This window comes from Emydura macquarii, unplaced genomic scaffold (genome assembly GCF_026122565.2).
Source record: "Emydura macquarii macquarii isolate MOO-44397 ecotype Brisbane River unplaced genomic scaffold, CSIRO-AGI_Emac_v2 contig_2863, whole genome shotgun sequence".
Classification (NCBI taxonomy): Eukaryota; Metazoa; Chordata; order Testudines; family Chelidae; genus Emydura; species Emydura macquarii.
This window is the reverse complement of record NW_027133000.1, coordinates 147,636-175,482: the sequence shown is the minus strand read 5'-3', so window position 1 is coordinate 175,482 and position 27,847 is coordinate 147,636. Positions and strand designations below refer to the sequence as shown.

Below are 27,847 nucleotides of genomic sequence, written 5' to 3'. Positions count from 1 at the left end.
GTCAGCTGGGGAAGGAGGGATACCAGCTCGAGGTACGCCTAGTTAATAGTAGCGATGGACGTAGATCCGGTCACGACAGCCATTTTGTGCACGCGCGCACACGACCCACCCCTCCCCCGGGGCGGGGAGGGACTAAAACGAGTAACCACGATAAACCAGTAACCACGCCGAGCCGGGCACGCGGGAGAGTGGAAGGGCCCTGCCCGCGCCAGCCTGCGCTCTGTCGGGGGGTGACTCCATATCTGCAGAGCGACGGACAAGCCGCCCTCTCAAGCGTACGGAGGTGGGGGTGGGGAATCGGGCCCGCCCCGCCTGCCTCATACGCGCCGGCCCGGAAGCGCGAATCGCCCAACATTTCTGATTGGAGAGAGAGAGAGCTCCCCCTAGCAGGAAGGAACGCGGGCGATCTTACTCTCGCGAGAGAAGCACGCACGCGCCTCCTCCTTTTCGACCTCCCCCATCACAGCTGGGCCAGCAGAACTAGGAGCGTAGTTGGCACAAGCGAACCCGCTCCCCTCCCCCCCCTCAGTCTCGGTAGCGCGTGCGCGGATTCCCCAGGCGGCGGCGGCGGCGGTTAGCGCGTTCCCTCCCCATTCCCCGGGGGGCGGTGCTGGTGCAGGCGAGGTTCCTCCGACCCGCCCCCGGCAGCGGGGGGCGGTGCCGGCAGGACCCGTGTCTCCTCCCCTCCGTGGTTGCTCCTTTAGTCCTTTCTCGGCCTCCCCCCCCCCTCCAGCGGCGGCGGGTGCGTGTGTGTGTGTGTGGAAGGAGCTGAGCTCGCTCTCTCCCGTGGTGGCGGAGGCGCAGCTCGTCGCCATCTGTAAGGCGAGCCGGGCGGCGGCGGCGGCCAGCGATCCCCGGAGAAGGGGCCGGAGTCCCGGACCCGCCCGTCGGGAGGAGGCGGCTGCGATCCGTGCGTGCAGGCGGGCGGGCGCCCCTGGCTGTTTCCGGAGGAAGGAGCGACGCAACCACCCTTCCCCCCCCTTCCCCCCTCAGCGCGAGCGGAGCCCGGAGTCACCGCGGCGCAGAGACAGGCCCGGCGGGCGGCGACACACACACAATGGCGCTGAAACGCATCAACAAAGTGAGCGAGCGAGCGAGGGGCGGGCCGGGGAGAGGGCGCTGGGCTGACCCGACCCCCCCCCCTTCCCGCAGGCCCCGGCGGGGGGGCGAGACCGAGACCTTGGGGCGGCGGCGCTGCGGCTTGGGGTTATTGGGTCCCGCACGCTGTGGGGGAGGCCGGCAGCGCTGCCGATGTGTGCGCAGCGCCCCCGGCTTTGCGGGTGGGGGGAGAGCGGGGGAGGCCTCGGCCGGGGCGGGTGACTCCCCTCGTTGTGGTGAGGAGCCGGGGGGGTGGGGGGCGGCTGATCTCCTTCCGGGGCCCGTGCGGGGTGAGGTGGGGGCGGCGGGTGATGTCGCCCTGGGAACCCTCTTTGTCGCAGTCCCCGGGAAGGTCGCGGTGGCCCCGCGGGGACGCCGTGGGCCGGCCGGGGGGCCGGGGCTGTAAATGTCAGTGTCACCCGGCGCGGAGATGATGTCGGCTTCTCGCCTCCATCTCTTGCGCTGGGGCTGTTCCTGATTCCCCGCTGGGGCTGCATTGACATCGCAGGGACCGTCCCTGCTCGCCCCTTCCCGTGCGGGGAATCCGTCTCCCGGCCAGATTGGTATCTCTTCCCTGCCGTGTAACTTCTTTCCCGCATTGTAAGATGGCGGCGGGTTTGCCTAGTTCAGGCTCTTTCCGGGTCTTTTGCTTTCTGCAATAACATGATATACACACACTCACACATACGTCTATGCTCTCGTCAACTCAGGAGCAGCTGCCGCTGTGCAGCGTATTCCTCTAGATTCCCACTTCCCCCTCGAAACCCACCCTGCCACAATGTCGTAGAGGAATGGCTTTTTACCTCATCTCTTGCTTTGTACGGGGCGGAAGCTGTTTGTGTTATGAGAATTACGTCCTTGCACAATCGAGCAGGGTGGAGTAACTTTACAGCTAACTCAAAAAAAATGTGGGGTGACGGAAGTTTAACCTCTCCAGAGAGGATAGTGGCAGAGGGTGGGGTTTAGATAACTTTTGAATTCTTCTCAATTTCAGTTGTGATGTTCCCGTGGAATAAAAGTTTAGTGATGTAGTGCATCATCCAAGTTCCCAAACTGTTGGGGTCCTAAGGACAAGTATGATTAAAGCTGAATAGCTTAAGCTCAGAATGAGTGTTGATCTGTACTTACCGGCATTATGGCATATTTTGAGACTGGATGAATTATTTTTCTCCTAGTCACAAACCAGAAACTCATAGTGCCCTGAAATCATACACGGAAAACTTCAATTTGGATACAGTTATTAGAGTTTGTCAGATTTTTTTCTTAAATATTACAGCAACTTGACAATAACTTACTGTGGAGGAGGTCTGGTGGCTTGATTTATTGGTCTGGCTAGCTAAAAGGAGCAACATCATGATTGCCGTGGGTTCATTTACTACTTACACTCAAGAAGAATAACAAAACTCGTAGTTATATTAACAGTTTTGAATTTATCAGAATGTGTACATTTGAATTAAAATTACATTCTTAAAAGACTTTCAAAATAGTTTCAGGTAAACCTGCCACCAAAACTTGTTTCCATTGTAACAGGGGATGATATCACTTCAATTAAAATGCACCTGGGAGACTCCCTGGTATGCTTTGTCACTAACTCATGCAGGTGAAATGCATCCTGAACTCGGGTTTCTGTAGGTCAGAAGACTATAATCAGAAGTATAAATCCAGACAAACTCTCAATTGCGTAGTTTATATTTAATCTGATATCTCACTTGGAACCTTAGAACATTTTAAAAAATAATCCTGTACCACGAAGTCTTAATTGAACTGTAAGATCTTTGGGATGTAGGGACTGTCTACTACTGTCTATAGTGCCTAGCAAAATGGCTCTGCATTCTTGGATAGTTTTTAGGCACTGTCGCAATAAACATTATTAAAATAAAAGTATGTTCAGGGTTTCAAATCTTTCAAGATTAGGGGTTGGAACTGGTAACCGTTTTTGACTAGTTAAACCAAACCAGGCTGCAAATTATGCTCCAAATTTGTTCTGTTTACAGTTGACTTGATTTTCAGCAGTTGCCATTTCAGACAGTTATAGTTAGATTAATGCTTTATCTGAAATCTGCAATTCTTAAATTCACCTCATTTGCAGCTCAGATCTATCTCACGGAACACTAAAGCCAGAGATGGCTGGTCTGTCACTGAAGAGCTGGGATCCCCAGCTTTCAAATGGTAAGATTACCCAGACATAATTTTCTAGCTTTGGTGGTGCAACAAATCAGACACTGAAATTCCATGCTTCCTTATAGTATGTACTTGGTACTAGTCCAGGACTAAAAAAATTCAAGTCCAGGATCTCAGAGTACTGTAGTTACATATACCTGGTTCAGTCTAACTTGCAAGTCTGTAGAAATCTTACCTGCCAAGGCCAGAGTTCATTGTCTTCAGTAGATGACATCACAAACACGCAAGTCAGAGGCATTTTCTTTCAGTCCCTGATCTGGTTTGATTCTTTTGTCATGGACCATGCTCTTTCAGGTGAACCAAAACATTTAATTTGGGGCTTGGCAGGTAAGTAAAAATTGGCTTCCAGGTCTTGCTAACATGTAGAAATTGGTTCTGAAAACTTGGGGCTACTTTTTTTCTTTACAAAAGCTATCTAATATTGACTTGGCACCTCATAAACCATTTTGAAATAGCATTTTATAATACATGAAAACATTAGGCTAGGTACTTTTGGGTCACTTTTTAGGAAAGATCTTCAGTGAATCTTCAGTTTTAACCTTGAAACTATTGTTTTCTTGTTTGAGGATTAAATTAACATTAAAACAGAAAAGTGACTTGGTAAATACATTAGATTACTACCAAAACTACTGGTGCCAGATAGCTTTCAGTTTAGCAGCAGTTTGAGATTATTTCCCAATGCAAAATATATTAGTCAGTCTCTGCCCAAATAAGTGAGATGATACTGATATAATGGGAATCTGACTATGCCAGACCATTTTTATGACAGCTACTCTTAAAATAAGGAAATTACAATACTAATAATCTGTTTGCGCACTGTGGGACTAAAGATAGCATAATATTGTGCAGGAAAAATTTTCTTTGTTGAGCCCAATAGTTTTGGAGAAAGTGCAGGAGCAGGATTGAAAGTCTGTTTTGAAATCGAGGATGCACTCTGCATTTATAGCCCAGAGGACACTAGTGAGAGTCAGTATGTGTATTAAAAAAATATATGAAACAGAATGTTTTTGAGTTGTTGAGGCAAGTTGTCTGTTAACAATTGTTAAAGTTGAAATCATGCTTTAAAACTTACTTTTGCTCCAGAGCCCCTCTAACAAATAGTTTTGCTTTTCTATCATTTTCCTAGCTTGTTTTTATTCTGTTGCTGTTTTGAGAGCCCTACACAAATAAAGGAAAAATGACTAAGGACAAATAGTGAAACTGACTCTGATAGCACTGTGCACATTATATGTGGAATATACAAATTGGGGTGGGGACAAAGTTTTTGTCTAATCTTATAGTTTGTAATTTTAGATTTTGTAACTGTACAAATTCAGAAGCAACTAAGTGTCCCCTGAAGTTAATCAAATATTTCAACAGAATTTAAACAGATTTTCCCATCTCTGTAGTGCATTCCTAAGCTAAACTGCTTTTCCTGTGTCTCTCTGTCAAGTTGGACTTCAGTAAGAGGTTCTAAGAAAATTTATCCCGAGATGCCAACATGATTCAATATGTCAAGGTGAAAAATAGGTCCCATAGTTATTAGTCACTTTATTTAGTACCAATATAGCTATTTGAGGTAATAAATGTAATCAGTGAAGTTTCTTAAAATGGCTTCCTTCCAAGTAAGGTGGGACTTGCCACTATACAGCAGTCCTTGTTGTGATTTGTATATCTTGATCAATGACTTGCTCTGTTTAACTTTATCGTAGGAATTGGAGGCAAAGTTTTGAGCTTGTCCAGGTGTTGGGAGAATTAAGAAATGTGTCATGGATAAAAATGCAGAAAATTCCACTCAACCTAAGCAGTGTTATAAGAAAATGGGTATTAAGCAATAGAACAGATCCTGGGAAAAGCAATTGATAACAGTAAGATATTTCTCTGCGGGTCATCTTTGAAGCAAAACCTTTGAGCTTGTTTCTCTTTTGGTGCTTTATGACAGAAGCCTGAAAGGTTTTTAGATGATTTCTTGTTATTACTTTAGAAATTCTAATCCTGTCTAGGCTGGAAGACTATGGCCATTGTCTACACCAGGGATTTTACATTAAAAAATTACCTCTGATATTACCATAATTTCAGCTGAATTGGTGGTTATGCTTCTTTTGTAAAATACTTCAGTTCACAAAAGGTTTATTCCTGGAGAAATAGTGAAAGGGTACATCGCAAGAGCAAAGAGTGAAAGTTGACAAAGGAGAGGAGAAGGGATTTTCTATCACTAACTGTTTTTTGTTAACATGTAGTTAACTACAGTGGCTAATAATTTGGATAAATGAAGGCTTTGTTTACTCTGGCCCCTTCATTTGTTGTTACATCTTGCAATAAACATGCCTGAGAACTCCCACAGGTTCTTAAGCGAGACCATAACACTTTTGATATTTGAGTTTAAAAGTTAAGGCCATGTCTACACTATAAAATTATGTTGGCCTAATTTGTCAGCATACAGCCACCACAATTATTAAATAGCCTGTGTGTGTAAACACGTGGCTTCTTGTGTCAGTGGTGCACATCCTTACTAGGAGCACTCATATTAATTGTATTGTCAGTGTGGGGCATTGTGGGACAGCTCCTGAAATCCAGAAACAGTTGAGGTAAGCAAGGCGTGGTCTAAACTGACACTACGTCAGTCAGATTACATCATCTGTGACTCTGCGCTACTCAGGGACATGATAATACAGTAATAACTCAACATAAGGAGGCACTTATTTCAGTGAGAGCCAAATTTAAGTGAAGACACTTCCACTGCAGTGTTGACACAAAGAAACTTCTGTTGTCCTAACCCAGTAGTGTAGACCAGGCCTAAGACATTTTTCAGGACACCTTTAAACACCAAAAAAAGCAAAATGAGAAAAAATATTTTAAAATCCTTTTGCAGGTTACCTTTAAAATTCTTGGATTCTAATGTGTTCCAGGTTGAATGAACTGCAAATACTTTTCTAAAAAGTGAATTTAAGGTGCCAAATGCCCAAAGTAGTCACGATTTCAGCACGCAACCAATTTTAAACCTTTTCTTTTCAGCTTGCTAGAAATCACACTGATGGAGCATCAAAATGACTGGAAGATTAGTGTGTGTCATTCTTTCTTCATACTTGGAGCCTGTTAGACTGTGGTGTCTAATAGGGTCTCATCTTTTAGGGGAGTTTTTTAGGGTCTCATCAAATGGAGACTAGCTGTATAATATGGTGGTGACAAAGCATCTGTCCATACTTCTTTAGATTAGACATAAAAACTGTTTGCAAAGCTGTGATTAATAAAAATGCCACTTGCATATTTTAAAGGACACTTACGTGCTCCAGTGGGCCTCTGAAGGTAGCTGCGAAGGCCAAGAATGAATTGTTTTGGTGTATGCAGTGTTGTGGCTGTGTCAGTCTAAGGATATTAAAGAGAGGAGGAGGAGGTAATAGCTTTTATTGGACCAACTTCTGCTGATGAAAGAGACAAGCTTACACAGAGCTCTTTTTCAGGTCTGGAAAACTTACTTAGGGCTTGTCTACATTACAATTTACTTTGATATCACATGTCTGAGTGATGTAAGTTACACCGACCTAAGCGCTGGTGTAGACAGCACCGTGTTGGTGGGAGAGCTTCTCCTACTGACATACCTCCAACTCCAGGAGAGGCAGTATCTATTATGCAGACAAGAGAGCTCTCTCATGTCAGGTTTGAGCATCTTTACCAGATACAGCGGCACAGCTGCTGTAGCGTAATGCTTCTGGTGTAGACTAGCCCTCAGAATGTCACAGCTAAATACAAGATGGAACACATTATTTAGCTTAAGTAGTTAACACATTATAAGGGACCATTCAAGGTGAGGTGGCCTGTTTACACCCCTCTAGTCAAGGAAGGAAAAGAAGGTGGGGGCAGGGAGAAAAAGCCACATATTAGTCTGGTATCAGGTTCTGTGGTGGGGCAGAAGTTCAGTCCCTCAGGGTATGGTTACATTGCAATTAGAAACCCTTGGCTGGCGCTTGGGCTAAGGGGCTTGGGTGAAGGGGCTGTTTAATTGCAGTGTAGATGCTTGGGCTCTAGGAGGTGGGAGGGTCCTAGAGCTCCAGGTGCAGCCAGAACCCAAACATCTGCACTGCAGTTAAACAGCACCTTTGCCCAAAACCCATGATCTTGAGTCAGCTGGCACAGGCCATCAGTGGGTTGTTAATTGCAGTGTAGACATACCCTTAGAGAGTGCAGATAATTCAGTTAGTTAGGGACTGTCTTGACTGATGTTCAGGTGTCTTATGGTGTCCATATGGTGGGTACTGGTGCCATGGTTTCTCCTGGAGGTGGTGGTCTTCTGTGGGCTGTGGAGTAGTTGGGTGCCACTTCTTTTTGTGTTGGATGGTTGTCATCGGGTCTTTTTGATAGTTGTTTTGAATTGCTTTCATGATTTTCAGGTGACTTTCCCGTTTTGTTTTTTTTTTTCTTCTTCTTCCAAGGTGTGGTAACGTGGTGGGTTTTCTTTTCTGAGGTGGTCCTTTCTGAAATATGTGAGGTGTAGTGAGTGTTTCCTTAGTTTTTCTGAAGTCTGTCTGCAGAGCTGTTCAGCGTATTTGGTGGTGTATGTTGTAGTCAGGTTATAGATTGAGACACCTCTGGGCTTGATGTTTTGTTTCTTGCATTTGCTCAGGAAGTAGATGTTGCTGCTAAGTTGTGCTTCTTTTTTCTTCATACTGTGGAGTTTCCATTTCAAATGGCAAAATTTGGTGTATCTTCCATTGTTGTAGCAATGTCAGTCCCAGGATATTAGAGAGCCACGTTGGGTGAGCTAATATCTTCTATTGGACCAACTTTTGTTGGTCAGAGAGACAAGCTTTTGAGCTTACATAGAGCTGTGAAGAGCTCTCACCAACAAAAGTTGGTCCAAAAAAAGATATTACCTCACCCAACTTGTTTTGGTGTGTCAGTCTGTGCTCCACCACGTGCTTCACTTCTCTGAAAAGCAGCAGGGGCATAAACTCTTGTCTCTGGCTGCTGTGGGTGAGGAGAGAAGAGAAACAGGTTTTTCTCCTTTACACCTGGTTAGTTTCACTCTTCTGTTCCTTGAAGCATTATACATAGCAATAGGGGCATGATGCAATCTGCAGTTGAAATTGAAAAAAAGAAGAGGAATCCCAAAAACATGGTGGGATTGGGGAATGGAGGTGGGTGTGGGAAACTGTCAAATCCTTCAAAAAGAAGATGGGTTGGGTCTAAGTGGATTGGTTGAGAGGAAACCAAAAGTCCAGCTGGCAAGTAAAGTCAGCCTGAAGATGTGAGTGTACTCTCCTGCATAAAGTCTACAGTACACCTTTTTCTGATCCCTTTCACAATAGCAGATAAGAGGGTCTTTGAGAGAGTAAGGGTGGTCCTGCCAGAGGGTCGGGAGCTTGGTATTCCAAATTGATTTATCAATTGACTGAGCTTTCTTGGAGCTTTCCTTCAGAACATTCCTTTTCCCAACACTCCCTTTCATGCTATATTACTCTTTGTGTGATAGGTGGAGTACAAATACTTTTCCTTTCACCGCAGTCTCTCTTCTGTATTTGAGAGGTGATTAACCATCTCCAGAATTGTCCCAATAGTTTTGAGGGTGCACTCTAATGGCTGTTTAAGAATAAACTGTCTCTTCTCTAAAGGCAGCTTCTGCCTCAGGTGGTGGTGCTACATCTTACACCACAGCAGTGATGTACAACCCTACCTGAGATCGGAGCAGGGCTTCTACTTAAAGGGACAAAAAAGGAGAGGGCCAATCAGGGGCCCCTGATCTTCAAAAAATAATCTTTATTTATCCCCTCCAAGATACATTCATAATTTAGAGATTTAGGATAATTATGCTAGTAAAAATATATTACTACTGGTGTAATATCCTGTGTGGACATCCTTTCAGAATGTGTCCACACTGGAAGTTAGATATATTGCTGTTGCAATATAGCTGTTAGTAAATTTCCCCATGTACATGAGCTCTCATTCACATTCTTGTATTCATAAAAAGTGAGGGTCCATAAGAAATCAGCCACATACATGTAAAGTGGCAGTTGGACCTCACATGAATGAAAAACTGCACTGTAAAAATTTCAAAAATTGACCGAGTACTTGCTTTCAAATTTAAAATACTAAAGTAATCCTGGATAAGTAAATCAGATGGCATGCCGACACAAGATTCAGTGTGAATCTAATAGTGGTGGTGGGTTCACTAAATGTGCAAGTTATGGTTGCCTAACATTTCCCATTGTAAAGCACTGTTTTCAGAATATTTTGTGAGAATATTGTGGCTCTATGCTTCAGTACAGGGAATTGAAATTTGTTGTCTCTGGAAAATTTAACTGAGTTTGGCTGAACCAGCAGGCTGAAAATCGCAATTTGCCTATGTTTAGTAGAGGTTTGTTTGTTTGGTAGAAAAATTCTGATTTGTACTGAGCATCCTTCAGCCTAGGACATAAGTGGCTGATTAAGATTTGGTTTCATTTGTACCTCCAGGTTGCAGGGGCATCAGTCTGAAAACATGGGGGCTGACCTGTGTTGTCAGTGCTCCCTCTATTGACTCCCAGGCAGCATGGAGAAGGGAGGATACAACTTGTCTCATATGCAGAGGAATGGGAGCAATAGGATGGGCGGGGGGAGGGTGAATGGGAGCAGAGGAAAACTATAGCAAGGAGGCTTGGGGGATGGGGACAGAAGAGTGAGTAGAGAACATCACCTCCAGAACCCAAAATTGAACAAAGAATCCCGGAGTCTGAACAGTCCCCTGCTGTTTAGCAAATTGCCAGTGTGTTTCATGGCTGAGTCTTATCCCCATGCAGTAGCTGCTCCACAGAACATAACAGCCTTCTACTGCAACCATTTATACTGTGGTGGCACTCTATGCTGCGGTTCTAAAGGTTCCAGCTCTGTTGATGACCCATCTTGGGGGGCCAGTATGGTTCCATATGATGCAGTTTGTATTAGTTTAAAAAAAAAAAAAAAGGTAGAAATAATGTTTTTGTTGTAGGGATTTTCTTGTATGTGAAGGTTGCAAAGTCACTCAAATTGGAGAAACGCCAGAATTAAGATGTACAGGATGTAAGATGTACACTCACTGAATGGGTAGCTATTTGATATTTCTTATTGTTCAGTATGTGGTCTCAGGTTATATTTCTTGCACACAGTCCAAACTGCACTAAATACAGATTTATTAATTTCCTCCTAGGCTTTTTGTGGTGTCTGTTGCCGTAACATCTGAGTGCTTCAAACATTAATGATGATCTTGTCACAACATTCTTGTGAGATAGGGATAACCCCATTTTATGGATAGTGAGCTGAAGGCAGAGAGATTAAGGCTGAAAGCATATGCTCATATTGGCTGCCTAATTTGAGATGCATAGGGTCTTTTTCTGAAGATTACTTAGCCTTTATATGTTCAAAGCACAGCTACAGCTGACTTCAGTTGCAGTTGAGTGCTCAGTGCTTCTGCAAAACAAGTTCAAGATGTTTTGAGTTAGGCATCCAGAAAAGAAGAAAACAGTGATCACCTGTGAAGTTCAGTATAAGTAAACATGCAGATGATCGATGGGAAGCCAGAGTACAAAAATGGGCTGGATGTGCTGGTGAAAATCATCTGCCACGAGGGCTGCTTCAGCCTGTGGAAGGGCTTCACCCCATACTATGCCCACCTCAGCCCCCCCACGGTCCTGACCTTCATCTTCCTTGAGCAGCTGAATATATTCTACAAGAAGTTCTTCCTTAGTGCCTAACAGGAGGCCCTGCCCTGCTCTGTGGCCGCTGGGCTCCCCCTCCCTAGAGCGAGGGGAATGCCTCCTTCGTGCCAGCGTCTGCCTCCCGCTGGGGCACGAGACCCATCTCTGCTGGGGTCTGAAGCAAGGATCTGGCTGGAGGCCCTCCCCTTCTCTTCTACCTGTTGTCAGTCACGTCCCAGTTCTCTCCTGTTCCCCTAATCACATGAAAGGATCAGCAGGGAGGATGGCACAGAACCGTGTGGACTGGAGTGCAGGGCTCCAGACATCTCTGGATTATTTATTGGGGGTGGCAAGACTGCGACAATACCTTTGTGGAATGCAAACCCTCGGGTGGCAATGGCTGACCCGTGTGCACTGTGCAGTTCTGTGCATTGGGTCAAGTCTTTTATCTTGTCTGTCCCCCTTCTATTTGCTTTGAACTTAAACAGATCATGGTCCTTTTTTTTTAAAAAAAAAAAAAAAAAAAAAAAAATCACGTAAGAACTTTGTGTGAAAGGTGGGGATGGAGTCCAATTCCCTGGAGTGCTTATTCAACTGCCTTAACCCACGAGACCTTTCTTTTCCTGTAATCCCCTTATTTATTCTCTGTACCACTTCTAACTTCTGTAACAAATAAGGCAGTGCTCAACTACACAGTCCTGTGCATTGATTGAGGCAGGCGTCTGGCAAGTAAGTAGTATGTGATCTTAATTAGACTGACATAATGCATGCACACATGCAAAGTAGCTGAATTCAAGTTGCAGCTAAAGTCTGGCACTTCCTAACTTTTGAGTGCTTGACTTGCAAACTTAATGTTGTTTTAATGTGTGTGTTGGGAGTGGGGGGGGGGGGGGGGCAGGGGATTGGGTTTTTGTTCCTTGGGGCGTTTTTTGGTATGTAAAAGTTATCCTGTGGTAACATCCACCAGCCCTGATCAGGACCACATTGCTAGACACTGCATAAATTTAGTTTGTGCCCTGAAGAGCTTAGATTATAAAGACAAAACAGGAAGGAGCCTGAAAGGTGTGCAATGTACAGGAAAACTAATGAGTGAAGATATGGTGTTTTTAAATATATCGGTAGTTCTCTGGCCCGTCTTCACTGTTTTCTGTACCTATTTTTGTATGATGGTTTTACTTCTTGCCTGTTTGTTCTGGTCACTAGCTCATGGTTACTTTAAGAATGTAATGTCTTTTTCTTGTGTAAATATTAACCTTTGTGACTTGCTTGTTACTTATAAGCAGTGACCTATTTCCAGTGGTGTACTTGACTTACATATCTACTCATGTTTTTACTTTTATATTTGTAATAGGTATAATGGGTTTGATCTCTCCTGCTGCTGCAATGATAACTAATTCTACTAATCAAATGCCTGCTATGAATGGAGGTGTGTGGGGAAAAGCATTTAACTTATTCACTAGATGACACTTTTTAATCTTCAAACGTGAACTTACATTTTCTTTTTTTCTTTATCCCTCTTACTCCTTATCCCTCTTTTTAGACACTTCCAATCCTTTCTGTCATGGAGTAGTGCTAAAGTCTCAACCAATGAGTTAAGATGAATGTAGTAATGCATTCTTGGATATTGACATTTTAATAGTACTATGATTAAGAAGGTATCTGATTTTTAAATGCCTTTTTGCTAGGGCTTAAATATTCCTTGAAGTACATTTTTAATGTATTTTTTTTCATTCTTAGCTTGAACCAGTTCTTCTTGGAAACTTTAGCAGATCAGTTCAGCATCTTCTATGGTGCCTTTTTCACAAATTACCAGAAGACTGGAATGTATTTTCTAATGAATAGATCTATTTTAATGATTTAATCTTCAAAAACAAGTTTTAAACTCCCCATCAGATTATTACACTTATGCCAGTGGGCGAGAAGAAGGATTGTACTAGAATCCATGGCCTGAAGTCAACTGGCATTCATGTTGAAGTAGTAGAAATTATTTCAACCTGGACCAGGGAAGGGCAGCAGCTATGACATGCGGAATGTAAACTCTTAACTCTGTGAAAGAGAGGGTTGGGCTGATAGCCTGTTATGCAAGGTGTCTTGCAAGAAGGCAACTGCCAAGTATTATTAGAACTCCTAAATTTATGAGGTCTCTAAAAATTCTTACATTAGCTGCCATTTTACTGAAATGTTGTCCTTAACTGTACTCAATGTATGGACCTGTATTAGCACACAAGTGCTGTGCCCTTGATCCTCTGAGCTGTGTCCATTCTCCTTCAAATGTCTTCGCTCAGACCTTTTAAATAATATTTGAAAAAAGGGCCTCAGTTGAGTTATTCTTTTTGTTACAAACCTCAAGTGTTGCATGGTCTATAGAGTGGTATATACTTGGAGCACAGTCCAGTGTTCAAAATTGTGTGATACACACTTACAAATGTACATGCTCAAATACCGTAGAACGAACACACAAAATGAAATGCCAAAACTAGTATTAAAATTGGTTTCCTTTCCATCCAAAAAACTGGAAATGCACTTGTGGTTCCCAGTATCAACAAGGACTTAACCATTTTGCACAAATATAATAATCAATTAACTTTTGCAGTATAGTAATGCAAATTGTTTGTCTTGAAAACATTGGGGAGCTTTCATATACACATGGAATATTAGGGAAATGGCTGCTCTCTCTACTGTCATTTCTTTCCCTCTTATTACTTAACACAAAGTTACTGTAAAACTTTTCTGCTAATTTGTTGGCCTAGAACCTTAGTAGATGCTGAATTCATATTTTTAAAATCTGACATGTGGCTCATAACTGGGTGTCGTCTTCAGTCTCCCAACTACTCTGCCATGTCCATAACTTTTCCTGTTGGGTTAAATTACTTGTACTGCTGCTTAGGTACACTGCAGTCCATGGTGCTCTAACAGCAGCACTGGAGTGTAACTAATCCTTAATTAGTACTTTAAAATGCTGTACATTTAATCCTTACTATCACAATTTTATAGATTTGAAAACTGAGTACAGAGCTGGTTTGTTTAAAGTTGCACAGAAAGTCTATGGCAGAGTCATTCGTCATCAAATGGAATCTACAATAGGGTTTTTTTTTTGTTTTTTTGTTTTTTTTTGGAGGAATCCTAATGGGGTATGCTTAAATGTGCTTCCCAAAAAAGAAAGAGGAGACTAAGACTAAAGGGAAACAAGAAGGCAGCATAAACTGGAGGGAGTAAGCAGAGAGTGGCACAAATAAGTTATTGAAAGAGTAAACAGGGTCTCTTGTTTTCTATAGCCAGAGAAATTCCTACAGAATGATGCTTCAGAATAAATTTTAATTTTTAAAAAGCTGCCAGGCCTCATGATTGTAAAGAGAATCTTAAAAATGTGGACCAAATGCAAGCTGATGCATTATATTTCTTAGTCAGAAATAGCTCTGAGGTGTTTCTATTCAGCTCAATGAAATGTTAACTTTCAAGCCTAATATTGAAACTGTTTCACTGAATGGCTGAAAATTTCTGCCGAAATATTTGCCCACTGCTGTTGTAAGCAGTGGTGGGTATTGGCACAGTTGATAACTGAGCTGGAGAGTAAATTTGTCCCTTGTCCTCCCCCACTCAAAAAAAAAAAAAAAAAAAAAAAATCAGTCATCCTCTCCCCTTGCCTCAAAGGAGTTGGGAAAAGATGAGATGTTTCCCTTACCTAATATGAAAAATCTTTAATTGTTTTTTGAATGCCATAACCCAAATGGCCTCACATTTCCAGTTTCCATATGTCCTCATGTATTTTTAGATCGTCTGTAATTAGAGGTGCTTAGATAATACTGATAGGCATATCTAAGAGCCAGCATAGAACTTTCAACTACCCAAATGCAAAAACCCTGTATCTTTTCCTTGACAACTTCTCCAGTGTAGCTGTTAACATAAATGTGCAACACATTAAATTTGTTAATACCATAAAATAGAAATTAAATATTACTGTAAATACTAGGAAAACTAGGCTGATTAATTAAATGTGAAAATAAAATGTTTACGTTGTTTGACCCTTGTGCAGAATTCTCAGATTCTTGCTGAAGCACTTCTGAAATCAGTTGGTCTTGCTGCAAAATTCAGTAAATCTAGCTTGCCACACAAGTGGTGGTGGTGGTTAAGAGGAATGAAAAATGCATCCAAATGAGGGGATGGAGGAGTACAAGGAGTGTTAAGCTAATCTTGTATTTGAGTCCTTTGAAGTTTAATGTTTGTACAGCAGTTGAAATGTGAAATGCTATATGATGCTTTCCACACTGGATTTTTACCCATTAAATCTGTTTAAAATCAAGACCTAGCTTATCTAATCACCACAGTAGGCCAGCCAAAACCATAGTCCTTCAGGCTGTTGAGGCTACTTGTATAGTGACAAGTCGTTTTAACCGGTATCTAAAACTGTTATCTTAATGGGTAAAGTGAGTATCTCCACACTGGTGAGTGTGACTTGAGGAATAAAAACTCTTGAAACTCAAATATTATAACTTTCAAGCTGTTAATATTACCTAAGCTATACATTCGCAGAGTCTTTGTGCATATACACTTTTCTTTGAACTGTTGTCCTGGGCTTCATTTTTTTTAGATGGGATTTCTTTCACTGGTAGTCAGGTGTTTCTTACCCCTAGCTTAAATATTGGCATTTATTTTAGTAGATTTATTAGAAAACCCCTCTTTCACTAAGAGGTGTCTCAATTGCTTTTTAGTCTAACTTATCTCTTATTGCTCTGAAGACCTCCAGAATCATTTGTAACTTCCCAGGTCCATGGGATTTGCCTCTTACAGCCTTTATAACGCTGCAATGCAAATGAACCTTTGTTTTTTGTCCTCCTTCAGTACCATCTTATTTATTTTTGTGTGTGTTTTTACAAACCCCAAGAGCCCATCTAGAGTTCTGGATACTGTTGACAGTTTTTGATAACACAACAAATCAACAGACCTGTTGCTTTTCTCAGATCAAATTGGATAGCCCAATGACAGTGTAAATATAAATGTATCTCACTTGTTAAAAACTATACCATGACTGCTTCTACTCACTGTAGATGAGTCGTCTCTGTCATGACACTTTGGATATTTATAAGGGTTCTTCAGTGGATCTCAATAGCTTTTAGCTAGACATTGAGAAAAGTGACTGATCATTCTCATGTACATGGATGTAATCTCATATCTCATCTACATGTGCCTGCATAGAGGGATTGATACTACACATTGGACCTAAGGTGGTGCTTCTCCTTCCCTAGTATCATTTCTAGAATTAAAATGAAACTATTACTTAACCTGTTGGGAATGTCCTTACAGAACAACCTTGTAACAACAAAGGGATATTATCAATACTATTATGTACCAGAAAATGTATATTTAGATGATGCAGAGACCTAAAGCCTCTTAAAATTGAAGAATCTCTGCCATTTAATAGAAGAAAATGCACAAAGTGACTAATTAAAGATAACATTTCACATGTGATTTATCTTGATTTCTTTGGAAAGAACTGCTGCTCCTACATCTGAATAACAGTCGTACAGTTGACCGTAATACTGTTAATTTCAAATTTTTACTTGGCAAAACTGAACTGCAGCAAAGATATTTCAATACAAAGTGTTTGTTTGAAATCTCCAATTGTAAAATTCAGGCCTTGTTGACCCATTTTGTGCATGATGTGTTGCAAAAGCAAACAAATACAGGTCATTTTAGGTTGACATTGAGACGCCACACTTACCTTTGTTACAATGGCAAAGTGTCATAAATATAAAGGATAATGGAATATTCCAGCTTAGCCACTTCAACATGTCCTGATTTAGAGTGAAGTCATAAAACTACTGTAAAAGAATGGGGAGGGGATGGTAAATGGTGAATTTGTTTGCTGCTGTTCTGTGTTAGTGTCTAGAGTGCAATTGATTGCTATGCTTTACATTAGCTCTGGAGATGGTCTCAATTAAGTTTTGGATTAACACCTCAGTTTAAATTAGACCTTTTGGAGGGAAGGGATTAAACTTTGGTTACCTCTGTTTTACTACATGTTGTGTTGATGTAGCCATGTTGGTCCTAGGATATCAGACACAAGGTGGGTGAGGTAATATCTTTTAATAGACCAACTTCTGTTGGGGCGAGAGACTAGCTTTTGAGCTTCCACAGAGCTCTTCTGGCTACTTTTTCCCAGACCAGAAGAACAACAGTGTGGAACTCCAAAAGCTTGTCTCTGACCAACAGAAGTCGGTCCATTAAAAGATACCTCACCCACCATGTATGTCTCTGTTTTGCTAGACAGTGTTCTGCAGCATTGAAGGAAGTACAAAGTGAACTTGTTTACGCTGTCAATACTTTCCAGTGGAGCTGAAACAAATTACTTGTTCTAAGACTATTTTGGAGATATTTTGAGGGGTGAGGTAGTACAGAAAAATGTTAGCTTTTTTGTGTGCCTTCCAATAACTGCTATCCTACATAGTGATCACTCTTGTTTGATTGAAATTACGTATCGGCGTGCATTTTTCTCTTAAATTATTAGCAAGTGCTGAGTTTTCTAAAATCATCATTGTTGGTCAAAAGTGTTTTTATTCCAAGTGTTTGTAAACTCTCCACAGACCAAGATGAATGTGAAAGCTACTTTAGCTGTAAAAGCAGTTAAGCTGCATGGTCAAAATTTCCATATGTCTGTGCATCACAATACTCAAATCTAAGTCTCTTAAACATTTGACATATTGGAGAATGCTTGTTTTTTAGTGAGTGGTGGTGAAGTACATGTGATTTCTAACACTAATCCATTATAGAAAGAGGTGGTTAGTTTGCTTTTTCTGCACTCATGGCTTCTTGATGTCTTAAAGGTTAGCTGTGAAGACTTTTTAAAATTTCTCCACAATCTTTTAGGATACAAAGAATAAGTAAACTGACTTAATTTTGACTACATAAAATAGCAGTTGACACTTTTTTTTAAATGAGATTCAAGACCATTGCTATTTTAACTAATTGAGGAATCTGAGATTGAGACTTGTGGTTTTTCTGTGTGATTTCACAACTGCTATAAATGGACTTAAAACATTCATTTTAAACCCCTATTTTCATTCCCTTTTGTGAAGCCACTCTAGCAGAGAAATCATGTCTGCTGTTCAGATTTCTCAGGGTTTTAAAAGCATACTTAACTGAAATTGTGACAATGTTGTTTTTCATTTTTAAAGTCTGTTTTTTTCCTTTTGTAATCTTTGTCCTCTAAAAGGTGAACTGAAAAGACTAATGATCAAATATATAGATATATATTTACATATCTCTGTATTATAAATATATAAAACAAAATACACACATGACACACAGACACGCCATATGTAGGATCTATTTTACATGGAGGTGAAGAAGAAATGGAACAGCTGTGCTGCTGTTTGTCCAGAATAGAAATGATCATTCAGTCTCTTGCACAGCGTGAAGACATTTTATCTATTACTTGTTCTTTGCCCCTGTGGTGTTTAAGTATTTTTAAGGAAGAAAATCTTAAAAATTGGTTAGACTTCATTTAATTCTTCATGCCATTTTTTCTGCATTGAGATATCTAAAAGCCACAAGTAGTAATTCTGTCCTTATTGTTGACTTTCTAAATATCAGAATTCAAATTTACTAACTTAAATTGCCAGCATGAGCAGGTCTTGTTACCCTTTAGTGCAGACATTCCTAATACCAACCATAATTGTTCCCATTGATAGCTTTGCCAAGTCATTATCTCTTTAGGCGAAAAAACAATTTAAGCATTTTCTATACATCCAATTGGACAGCAAGTACGGCACTTCACTTGCACTCTCTGAACACAATGTTTTCTATTTAGGAACTTAGTGACTTAGCCCGTGACCCTCCAGCACAGTGTTCTGCAGGTCCAGTTGGAGATGATAGTAAGTAGTATTCAGCTTAATGTTTTGTTTTGTTTTTAATTAAAGTATGTAGTGCCTAAATAATAACACTGAGTTTTTCCTTTTCTAGTGTTTCATTGGCAAGCCACAATTATGGGACCTGTAAGTATTCTGACTCCTGTGAATGTTAATGCTAACTTGAAATCATAATTCTTATTCAACGAGAATGGTCTTTAGACTACTTCAGTCTCTTTTAATTTAGACATTCCCAAAAATGCCAGTTGGAGAGCAGACGTGTACCTGAATTAAAATGTCCTGCCATAGCAGTGCAAGGTTTTGTTGTTTTGTCATGTAGAATGTTTGTATGCCAAACAGTTTCTATAGTTTTGATACTACATAGGCCTTGTCTACATGCATAATTTCAGATGTCAGTGTAGGTGCACTGGTGCAAACCCTTAGTGTAGATTAGGGAAGCTGAGGTTTGGACTGGTGGAGCTTACCATAATGTCAAGCATTTGTGTAAAAATAGAAAAGTTCCCTGAAGTGCAAAGTTCTGGATATATACAGGAGGAGAATATGCTGCATTCTTACTATGCATTTTTGAAACTTGAATGTGATTATATAATTTGATTAGAAATAAGAATGTCAAAGTCTGTTGCCCTTATTAAGGATTAAGTGCATTATGAGTTAGACTAATTAGGACTTGAGTAAACCAAGTAGTTGAAGCTTCTAGGAGCAGAAAACCACACTTAAATACTAAAGCCTATCAAATGGCCAAACATTATCAAGTTTTTTAAAAACATGTATATTTGGACTAAAGCTATTTTTAAAAATACCTAAGTAGTCTTCCAGGAAACTGACTAGATGCCTTAAAACAAAGATCTTCCTTCAGTAAAACTAGTACACTGGTGTATATTTTGTATTTGGAATTGGAAGTAGCTTTTTTATAATATAATTCTCCTCATTAATGTGCATTTCTACTCTAAAAAGTGGTTTTTAATATGATTGAGGTTCCATATCTATAACAACTCCAGACTTGCTCAGTTTACAGGTGCAATGATATAACTGCCAGCTGCTCATACCCAACCTGGGATCTGAACATTAGATTAGTTTCTGTATCTTATGCCTAATGAGCAATAAGATTCTGCAGGCCAAATTTAGCTCTTGGTTACACCTGTACAAGTTCAGTGAAGGCTAATGGGGTTGCACGGATGTAACTGAAGGCTTCTTTCACCTGCAATGTTACAATTAATGGAACATGAAAAGGTATGAGATCACTTGCAGATTTCAGGTTGTCTCAGGGCTGGCAGTTCATGTTTAAAAATAAATTATATTTATTTCACATGTATAAGCATGAGTAAACTGTATCTAGAGTCAAGTGCCAATAAACATGGAATCCCTTCAGTGACGTTTTTAGGCCTTGTCTAAACAGCAGCTGTTGCAGCTGCTTAGCTAAGATGCCATAGTTATGCTGCTGTAACTCTGTATTGTAGATGTAGACTACAGTGGCAGAAGGGATTTTTCTGTCACCGTAGGAACTCCACTTCCCTGAGTGCATAGTAGCTAGGTCCATAGAAGCATTCTGCTGCCAACTTAGTTGGGTCTACAGCAGGGATTATGTTGGCATAGCTATCGGGCTCGGGGGTGTGGATTTGTCACATCCCTGAGTGCAGTAGCTATATTGACTTAAGTGTAGACCAGACCTTAGTCATGTGAGAGTAGAACTGTTTATCAGCTCACTATTAATGTGCTACTTTGACCTTACACATGTGTCCAAATGTGACTTAGCTGTAACATTGCTACTGGTTAGTGCAGAGCTTCTTTATGGGTAGCAAACTGAAGAATCCTTTTATCTTCAGTTCAAAGGTCAAATGCTGGATTTGTTCTTTATAGCTTTAGTGTTCCCCTTGAATGCAACAAAGTATGCACTCCAGAGAGACCAGAATGTTTGCCCAATAGCTACAATAATACTTGAAGTAAACTTCCAATGGTATGGAATGATCTCCATTGTCTCTTACTGAAGTAATACTTTCATGATTGATTCTGCATGGTCACAGAGCACCAAAGGTATAGTTGGACTTCAAATGCAGAAAAATATTTTCTTCTGTTCTACCTTTCCTTGCTCATTCAGTGTTGTTCATCCTCTTTTCCTACTTAGTCTTTGCGCTGTCAGTCAAAAGGCGTTTATTAGGTATGACCCTTGAAGAGCATGAACACATGCTATAGAGCAGAATTTTTGATAGAAGTATCCTAGCTTTAGAGTAATAGGTTTAGTGGTCCTCTGGTGTTGTAGGCGTCATGTCTTAATGGTAGGGTAGGCATTTGTACTGCAAAGACTTGGCATATTTTACATCTAAAATATATAGAAGTCTAATAGTAAAGATGGCGTTCTCGTTGTCAGTGAGGAATTAGGAAGCTTTCACTTGTCTACACTTGTTCTAACCAGTTCTGTGACTTTTTCACATAAAAAAGTACTAAGACTTGCCTCCAGCTTGTATACAATAAAACAGTTGAAATAGCTCTTGAACTTTTCATTTGCCAATATAGCAGTTGTTCAGTGAATACTATATGATATACTTAATGTCTGCCAAGGTTGTGTTATTCAAGTGTCAACTTTGTCTGCCAAGGTTGTGTTATTCAAGTGTCAACTCTAGCATTACTTTTGAGCCCCTTAATTTATCTTTTGGCTTTTTACTACATTGTTCATTTGCGGGTATTAAAATATATATAAACTAAAGAAATAGGATATGGATAGTCTGTATGTAAACAAGAGATTGTTCTTACAGGATATCAACTTTATTCTGTTTTTCTAGCTTTTAAATATAACTTCCAGTTTTCCTCTAAACCAAGTATGAGACACACCTTGTGATGAGGGCCAAATGACCCTTTTGCTCAGTCCTGAGGCCAGGAGTAAAAAAAAATCATAGCCAATAGGCAAGTTTTGAAGTCCTTTCTTATTACAGAATGTGCTGCTTTAGTCAGGAAAGTTAAATACTGCATTTAAAAGACTTTCATAAAAGCTTTTACTTTTTTAAAAACTTTCTCTTTTCTATGGTTTCCTTCTCCCCAAGTCTAGTCATTGCTTTAATCTCCACTATTTGAGATTTTTCCCTACCTGTTGCCCTGCTTTGGAGGGCTAAACAGTGATGGTGGCCGGGACAGAATGTGTAGAAGGCTGGGGAGGACTGAACTGTGTTTTGCAACTGGCCTACAAGCAGCTGCTATAAGGGCAGGGGAAGTAGGACTCGGTTGCATGTGGCTAGTCAGGCATTTCCTTCCTTCTAAATGCCTCTCACCTTCAGCTTTCTCCTGACTGTGAGCTGCTACAGTTTGGATGCATTTGCAAATTGCAGAGGGCACTTCAGGGCGGAAGACACTGTAAGGGGGAGATTTGGCCTGTGTGTTACACATCTGCTCAACTAAGGCTTCACAGAACACAATTGTTTTAGGGGGACATTCATTGACAGTGACCAGCTTGACTTGCTGCAGTGCTTATATTATGGATTAAACATCTTATTTGTGTTTGTGAATGACTTGCCTTGCTAATTGAGTAGTATATCTTCTAGCAAAAGTTAATTCTGGAGTATAATTATAGTGGACTTGTTTCTTTGACAGAATGACAGTCCATATCAAGGCGGCGTATTCTTCTTGACAATTCACTTTCCTACAGACTACCCTTTCAAACCACCTAAGGCAAGTATAGTTTTTTCTGTGTGAGGTTAGTGCTCTTTAATACACTGAGCGTAGGAATGGGAATCCAGAACACACGAGTTCTAATAGCACCACTGCTTCACTTGGGCTTTTTTGTCTTGAACAAATCATTTAACTTTTCACTGCCAGAAAAGTGGAAAAAATACTTATCTTACAGAAAGTGTTGATAACTCATGTTTGTACAGTGGTTAGAAAAAGTAGCATGTAAGTACTGAGCATCTGATTCAAATGCTTGATGGTGCAAAAGAGACTCAATACATATTTCAATAAGTCTTTCTGGCGCATCTTAACTATGTGTATGTATAACTCTTAATTACACTATTTAGCATATGGGAAGTACAAATGCTCATCTATTTTTTTTGTTACAGGTAGCATTTACAACAAGAATCTATCATCCAAATATTAACAGTAATGGCAGCATTTGTCTCGATATTCTAAGATCACAATGGTCTCCTGCTTTAACTATTTCTAAAGGTGAAGAAAACATTTCAATTTCCATCTTCAATTTGATACTGTAGTTTTTTGTTTAGTTTTTCTTGGCATTCCATTGATTTTTTTTTTCAGACTAAAATACAATGGGAGGAGAGGGGCATCTTGTATATGGGGTAATGATTGCATTGTTGCATGCTTATTGATTTTACCTTTTATTTTTTTTAAAAAACACCAAAAACTTTGTGTAGTTTTGTGTTAGTTGTTACTAAAGCCTTGTCTACTTGCTGACATGGACACTTATATTAGAGTGGCTTATTTCAGTTTTAATCTATTCCTAAGTGAAGGTGAACTGAAATAAACCTAATTTTAAACCAAAATAAGTGTCTGCACAGCCTTTTGCCTTGTTTAACTAGGTTGGTCTAAAATGTAACTTAAGTTGGTGCATCTGCACATAGAAAGGTCAGAACTTTTTTGATCAGTCTAATGTTTTGCAATTAATTGCTAAGTGCTAGCATGGATTATTGCATGCGCTAAATTAATTTCCATGTATTAACTTAGTAATCATGTTTTAGATTGTGATCAGTATTGCTTTATGGTTTCTTTTTTCCCTTCCACCTTCTGTAAATGTGAATACTCATATTAAATCAAATGAATTAAACTCTAAACTAATTGACTTCAAGAAAAGCTCACCAGAGCTCTCACTCTCCCCCTTTTTGTTTGTTTGTTTAGGTGATTTCCCCCATGAGACCACAATTACACTAGCCATAATAAGCAAAGGGTTTCCTTATCTACAGAACTTGTAATCCCTGCCTATCCAAGGAGCAGGAACCAAGCTTGGAGTCTGAATTTGTCTCTGACATAACATGTTGTGCTGACACCAGCTTGTTCTGTATTTTACACAATTTTAAAAACCACTGATGGGAAGTAAAGATGTAAAGAATAAGTTGCTTGAGACAGTATTTCTCCATAGTAGTCTTTATTTTATTGTTTTTCTTTTATCCTATCACTATATATCTATTTTGATCAGTATAGACTAGAATATTACTGTATTGTAAATATTGCAGAGAAGAAATCCCATCTGATTCTAATCTATTTATCACTGACTTCTAGCTGTGAAAGAGCTGATCGGCTGTACTCTTGAGACTATATAACATGGCTCAGTAGATTGCTACCCTGATATATTATAGTTTGGACAGTGTTACTTTCTCTGCGTATATTTGTGGGAGCTGCTATAGTCGGAGCTAGGGAACAAACAAGGGGAAAGGGACTTAAACACTCTATAAATATATTTTAATTGTGAGCTACACATTTACACGTGGGCTACCAAATTTACCTCAAAACTTAATCAGTGTGCATTATAAACAGAGACTGACTAATCTTTTCTTTATTACACGCTGAAGTTGTCTTCACAAAGCAAATAGCTATATTTCCATTGTATGTAGTTGAGATCTTTGTTCATATTTCACTGTTGAGCAATCTTTTGGGTTATTTTGCAGTTCTCTTATCCATTTGTTCACTGTTATGTGATCCAAATCCAGATGACCCCCTAGTGCCAGAGATTGCACGTATCTATAAAACAGACAGAGACAAGTAAGTACAAAATTACATAAAGATACTTTACTGATAAATACTGTGAAACATACTCTTCTTATGTTGGAAAACAAAGGTGGGAATGAGTGAGTTATCTCTCCAGCCTAGATTGAATTTGTGGCATAGGAAGAAGTAACTGATAATTTTTGGCTATGGAAACATGCAACTACCAAGAAATGTGTGGTGTCTTTGAAGTTGTCGGGGAGGTGTTTCACTAATGTTGGAGTGATGTGTATTGGGAAATTTGCATTTATCTAAAATTGACTTATTTCAGAGTCTCACATGAGACTGCTTAAAGAAACAGTTCATATAAAGCCTCTAAAGTTTGAGGAGAGAAATTAACCTTGAAAAAACTATTGCCTTTTTTTGATTACTGCCTACTTCTTCCATTTTGAAGCTTCCCATTGGATAAATGCTTTATGATCTTCTGTCTGTGTAGAAACCATTTTGTGTCTCACGTGCTCAGATAGAACATTTGTGTATATTAATATTAAATATACTTGTCCAATTAGGTACAATAGGTTAGCAAGAGAGTGGACAGAGAAATACGCTATGCTGTAGGGTAAGAATATTTGCACTTGACGGTGCACTTAACAAAATGGGGACTGTCAGCACTTGAGTGCTGCATGCTTTAAGGCACCAAATTAACTAACAAAGGTAATGGATTTATCAGTTACTGAACCTGAATATTTAACAGCTTGATCTGTGATTAGTGTGAAATGTATTGGCTAGTTACTCTATCTCACAAGTAGATAATATTCTTGCATGGCAAAACAAATATAGTGGTAGTAAGAAACTGATTTTTATATGAATTGTTGAAGTTCTGAGACATCTCACATTTGCCCTGGTAAGTATTTTGTAGAAACTTTAAGTGTGGAGGTGGAGGGAACTGGTTTGTGAAACCACCTATGTATAAATAAAAATCTAGGTGGTCAAAATTTAGACTGTATGTGCAGGCAAAACTTAGATGTGCTAAAATAGGAAAAGTACTATTTTTTTATATTATGCTTGTATAATTGGAAATTAACTTACTACTGACAAGCATGCAATTAAGTAAACTAATTGTATCAGCCCAATTCATGTAGACTAATGTGGTGTTCAAAAAGTTCATGTCCTATTTTAATATTCCTTTCTTAAAGCAAGCATTGGTTGGAATTCATTGTCATGATTTTTCAGTTAAAACTTCTAAGCCTGGGCAGTATGCTGGTATGAAAAATGGGATCTTGCATCATTCTCCAGCTGAAATGGCAGTTTTGTCAGGACATAATTGAAAATCCAGCAATAACATCATTGACTATTGTTCAACATATCTCTAATATAGCATGCAGTATCCTTTAGACTTTGTTCTAAAATCAGGCTCCAAACAACATAATATATCTAGCAAAAACTTTTTAATTTTCACCCCTTCTTAGTCCCCCCAGTGCAATAATCTTTCATGACATGCTTCTAGCAAATTACTGATCTTCTATGTAATCTGAAGTGTGTGTTTCATATAGTCTCAAAATGTAGGCCTTTGTTCTAAGTTTCTTGAAAACATTTAGTTAGACTTGTTTTTCTTCAGTAAAAGACCACATATGAAAGTATAGAAAGAACTGGAACAGCCAGCTGAAAGAAGTCATCAGTGAATTTCTTCAGTAGGAAATTACTGACTACTTTTTTCTAAAAGTAGTATATTAAATATCACTTGTCTTTGTGGTGTAACTGGACCTGTTTAATATGTTCCTCATTTATTCACAGGTACAACAGAATATCTCGGGAATGGACTCAGAAGTATGCCATGTGATGATACTTTAAAGTCAGAATAACCTGCATTATAGCTGGAATAAACTTTAAATTACTGTTCCTTTTTTGATTTTCTTATCCGGCTGCTCCCCTATCAGACCTCATCTTTTTTTATTTTTTTGTTTACCTCCTTCTATTCATGCACATACTCATCTGAGAAGACTTTTTAGTTTTTCCAGCTTTGGACAATAACTGCTTTTAGAATCTGTAAAGTAGTTACACAAGAACAATTGCCCAACATTCAGAATTTTTTTAAAAGGAGCATGTGTATTATGTGGCCAATGTCTTCATTCTAACTTGGTTATGAGACTAAAACTATTCCTCACTGCTCTAACAGATACTGAAGATACCACCTGAGGGGAGGGGAGATGGATGTTCAATTTTCTCACATCAAAGGAAGTAACATTGCAGTAGCAACATCCATCTTATTTTAAACCTTCCAGTGTTAGAGATTTGAGGTTTTATTATATACTTATGCTCATAACTGACATGGCTGAAGAATTGGTACAGAATCTATAGCATCAGAACAGAAAATGTGATGTATCTTATGCATGTCAATAAAGGAATGACCAGTTCTTGTTCTACAGAGAATGGAAATGGGAAGTCAAACATCCCTTGTATTCCAAAATAGGGTCTCAGAACATTTTTGTAATTCGTTTAAATTTTGTTAGGAGGCTTGGAGCTATTAGTTAATCTGTCTTCCAGAACACTGTTTAATATAGCACTGAATAAATGAAGCAAGTTGTCAATGGATGAGTGATCAACTAATAGCTCTGCTAGTAACTGATTTATTTTCTTCAATAAAAGTTGCATAAACCAATGAGTTAGCTGCCTGGATTAATCAATATGGGAAACAAAATCTTTTGTAAAAGCTGGTTTTTGTATATACTGTTGGGATTTGCCTCATTGTTTGACATCAAATGATGTGAAGTTCAATAGAGTGAATCTTTTGCCATTTTCAGTTATAATACTTGGTCTGTTGCAGGTTGACACATTGATCAGCCTGACATATGCAGAATTAATAAGCTAACCTAGTAGTGTAGCCTTAGTGTGCTATACTTGCTACTGGGAGCCCAGAGTTCAGGGATGGACTTGGGACCCAGCGGATCTGAAGTGGTGTATTGTGGAGGCATTTCCAGATGCACCATTTGCTGACTGAGAAGCTTTTCTTCACCTTGTACACATGACAGCTGAAAGATCTTAATGTGAGAGTAATAAAGGGGGGAAATGCAAAATAAAGTACTGTTTTGATGTGGGAGTTGTCAGAGGCTGTGTTGAAGTGACTTTACTATGTGGGATGTTTGTTATTCAGTGAAAAGGACTTGTTCTGCCATGCTGCCATTTACATTAATGAATATTTTAATGCAACAGACATTTATTTCAGATGACTAAACGTGAATGAATAAAGTCATTGCTATTGGATTTTTTATTTGACAGGAAACACTGTCTTGAGCCATTAGTTAATTTCCTTTGCAGTAAGAAGGGCATTATTAATCATCCTGCTCTTTTCTTTCCTGCCATCTTCCTCCATGGCTTTCCTTACTTTTTGTCTCCATTCTTACTGTCCATAGCTTCATTTTTTCCCCCTAGTCCTATGCT

The 27,847-nt window shown here is 39.8% G+C and overlaps 1 protein-coding gene across 2 annotated transcripts; it reads left to right on the top strand.

Annotated features, from left to right (window-relative positions):
- Positions 1-232: 232 nt before the first annotated feature.
- UBE2D3 (ubiquitin conjugating enzyme E2 D3) lies at positions 233-27,071 on the top strand. 2 transcript variants are annotated; one of them, XM_067568257.1, is made up of 8 exons: positions 233-1,081; positions 18,712-18,775; positions 18,864-18,895; positions 22,349-22,426; positions 22,813-22,918; positions 24,373-24,466; positions 24,979-25,028; positions 26,204-27,071. In XM_067568257.1, exons 1-7 carry the CDS (start codon positions 1,058-1,060, stop codon positions 25,025-25,027), a joined length of 447 nt encoding a protein of 148 aa, XP_067424358.1. In that variant the 5' UTR covers positions 233-1,057; the 3' UTR covers position 25,028; positions 26,204-27,071. The 2 variants fall into 2 exon arrangements, with proteins under 2 accessions (XP_067424358.1, XP_067424359.1); XM_067568258.1 differs by lacking the exon at positions 24,979-25,028 and having other exon boundaries at positions 253-1,081.
- Positions 27,072-27,847: the final 776 nt, after the last annotated feature.

What these genes read in the sequence shown, in the direction of transcription:
- UBE2D3 (XM_067568257.1), top strand. Translation starts at nt 1,058, where the DNA reads ATGGCGCTGAAACGCATCAACAAA. An exon ending in TGCTTTAACTATTTCTAAAG is followed by an intron (nt 22,919 to 24,372) that starts GTGAAGAAAACA and finishes GTTATTTTGCAG; the next exon opens with TTCTCTTATCCATTTGTTCA. An exon ending in TATAAAACAGACAGAGACAA is followed by an intron (nt 24,467 to 24,978) that starts GTAAGTACAAAA and finishes TTGTCCAATTAG; the next exon opens with GTACAATAGGTTAGCAAGAG.